This window comes from Rhea pennata, chromosome 4 (genome assembly GCF_028389875.1).
Source record: "Rhea pennata isolate bPtePen1 chromosome 4, bPtePen1.pri, whole genome shotgun sequence".
Taxonomy (NCBI): domain Eukaryota; kingdom Metazoa; phylum Chordata; class Aves; order Rheiformes; family Rheidae; genus Rhea; species Rhea pennata.
In genome coordinates, this window is record NC_084666.1 from 18,967,895 (window position 1) to 18,969,589 (window position 1,695).

At 37.6% G+C, this 1,695-nt stretch overlaps 1 protein-coding gene across 1 annotated transcript; it reads left to right on the plus strand.

Moving 5' to 3' along the window:
• LOC134139821 (cytosolic beta-glucosidase-like) lies at positions 1 to 1,458 on the plus strand. The gene is given in 4 exon segments (XM_062574584.1): positions 1 to 652; positions 654 to 763; positions 765 to 894; positions 896 to 1,458. Coding segments are annotated over 4 exon segments (612 nt in total). The 5' UTR covers positions 1 to 373; the 3' UTR covers positions 989 to 1,458.
• The last annotated feature ends 237 nt before the right edge of the window (positions 1,459 to 1,695 follow it).

Sequence of the window (1,695 nt, forward strand, 5' to 3'; positions counted from 1 at the left end):
TCTAGCTGTAGCAGTGTAAAAGGAAGAGAGTTGGTTTCTTGGATGAACTAATGTTAAGTCATTCGCGTTGGTAGCTAAAGAGACCAATGCCCTAAATTCTATTCAGAAGCTACTAGAGCCCAGTGAAAAGCCATAAATGCCATATAGATCTGGCAAGACATTCTGTCTAGTATGGAAACCACTGATTCCACACGATTCTGGATTCCCTGTAGTTAAAAAATATTGAGTACATTGGCAGTATCCTCTTTGTCTTGATGATGGCATGGAGAATGATGGACAGTGGAACAGCCTAGAGGAAACAGTTTACCCAGCTGAGTTCAAATCATAAAAGACCAGCTCATTTACCTGGCTGAATATCACTCTTACAGCGCTCATGGTGACACTGTATTACTTTGAATTACCTCAGCCCTTAGAAGATGAAAGTGACTGGAGATTTGAAAAAATCATTGAGACCTTTGAAATTTATTCAAAGCATTGCTTCAGAAAGTTTGGAGAGTGAGTGAAACTGTGGATGACTATTAATAAGCCTTATCTTGTTGGCATAGATAGTTATGAAAAAGGTATAGCCCTAGCTTTAATAGAAGCTTGTATCAGACCTTGCAAAGCAACTTGTAATATGATAAAAGCTCATACTAAATCCTGGCACAGATTTAGATAAGAAGATATTCAGAGAAAAGAAATGTGGACTTGTGTCTATAGCTGTGAACACAGATTGGGTAGAACCTCCATATCCAAATTTTGTAGCAAATCAAGAAGCCAGTAAACTTACACTGGTTTATGAAAACAATATTTACTGACTGTGAGTATCCAGCTGTCGTGAAGTTCTGTATTTCTGGAATAAGTTAAAATCAAAGTTACTTATCATCAAGGCTTCCAGAATTCATTAAAGAAGAAAAAAATGATGATCATGAGTACTGCTAACTTCTTTGCTCTGAATTATTACACTTCTTGCAAAATTAAAGACCATGAGATACAGACAATAAGCTAAGTATTTCATTGGACCATGAAGCTGAACAAATACGGATCTTTCGTGGCCTGTTGCAACTTGGAGTTCATGGCTAGCAACAGTACTATGGGATTTCCACTGACTTCCAAATTATATCAAATTATGACATAAGGCTCACAGAACCATTTTACTAGCAGGCCCATGAGAGGATCTGGGAATCCAGTGAATAATATGGGTGATCTGTTTCCCTTTGTCTTTTCTCACTTTTTCTTTTCTTTTCCCTCTTTCTTTCTTTTCTTTTCCCTTTCCCTTTCCCTTTCCCTTTCCCTTTCCCTTTCCCTTTTCCCTTTCCTTGGTGAAGAGCACATCTGAATGGCATAAGACATTGTACAAGAGTATAAATAAACAAGTCACCTTGGGATTCTTAATTTAATTTTTGCATGCTAGCTATAAAGAGTAGAAGCCTCAGTACTTTCTTATTGCCTTCGGACTTGATAGTTATTTTACAGTTTGAAATGACACACTAGTGTTATATCATCTTTTGAACTCCAGAAATGATCTTTCTGATGCCAGCAGTAAGGCTTTCCTGGCAAGCATCTACTACTGGCAATGGGATGTGTGGTGACTGCCAGTACCAAGGGGTTAAGCAGCAGTGACAATAAGCAGATGCTAATGCAGGAAAGATATTTTAGTCTTCTCATTAAAATAAGTCATTTCACTGTCTTCATGGATATTTGCACAGTTTTGCT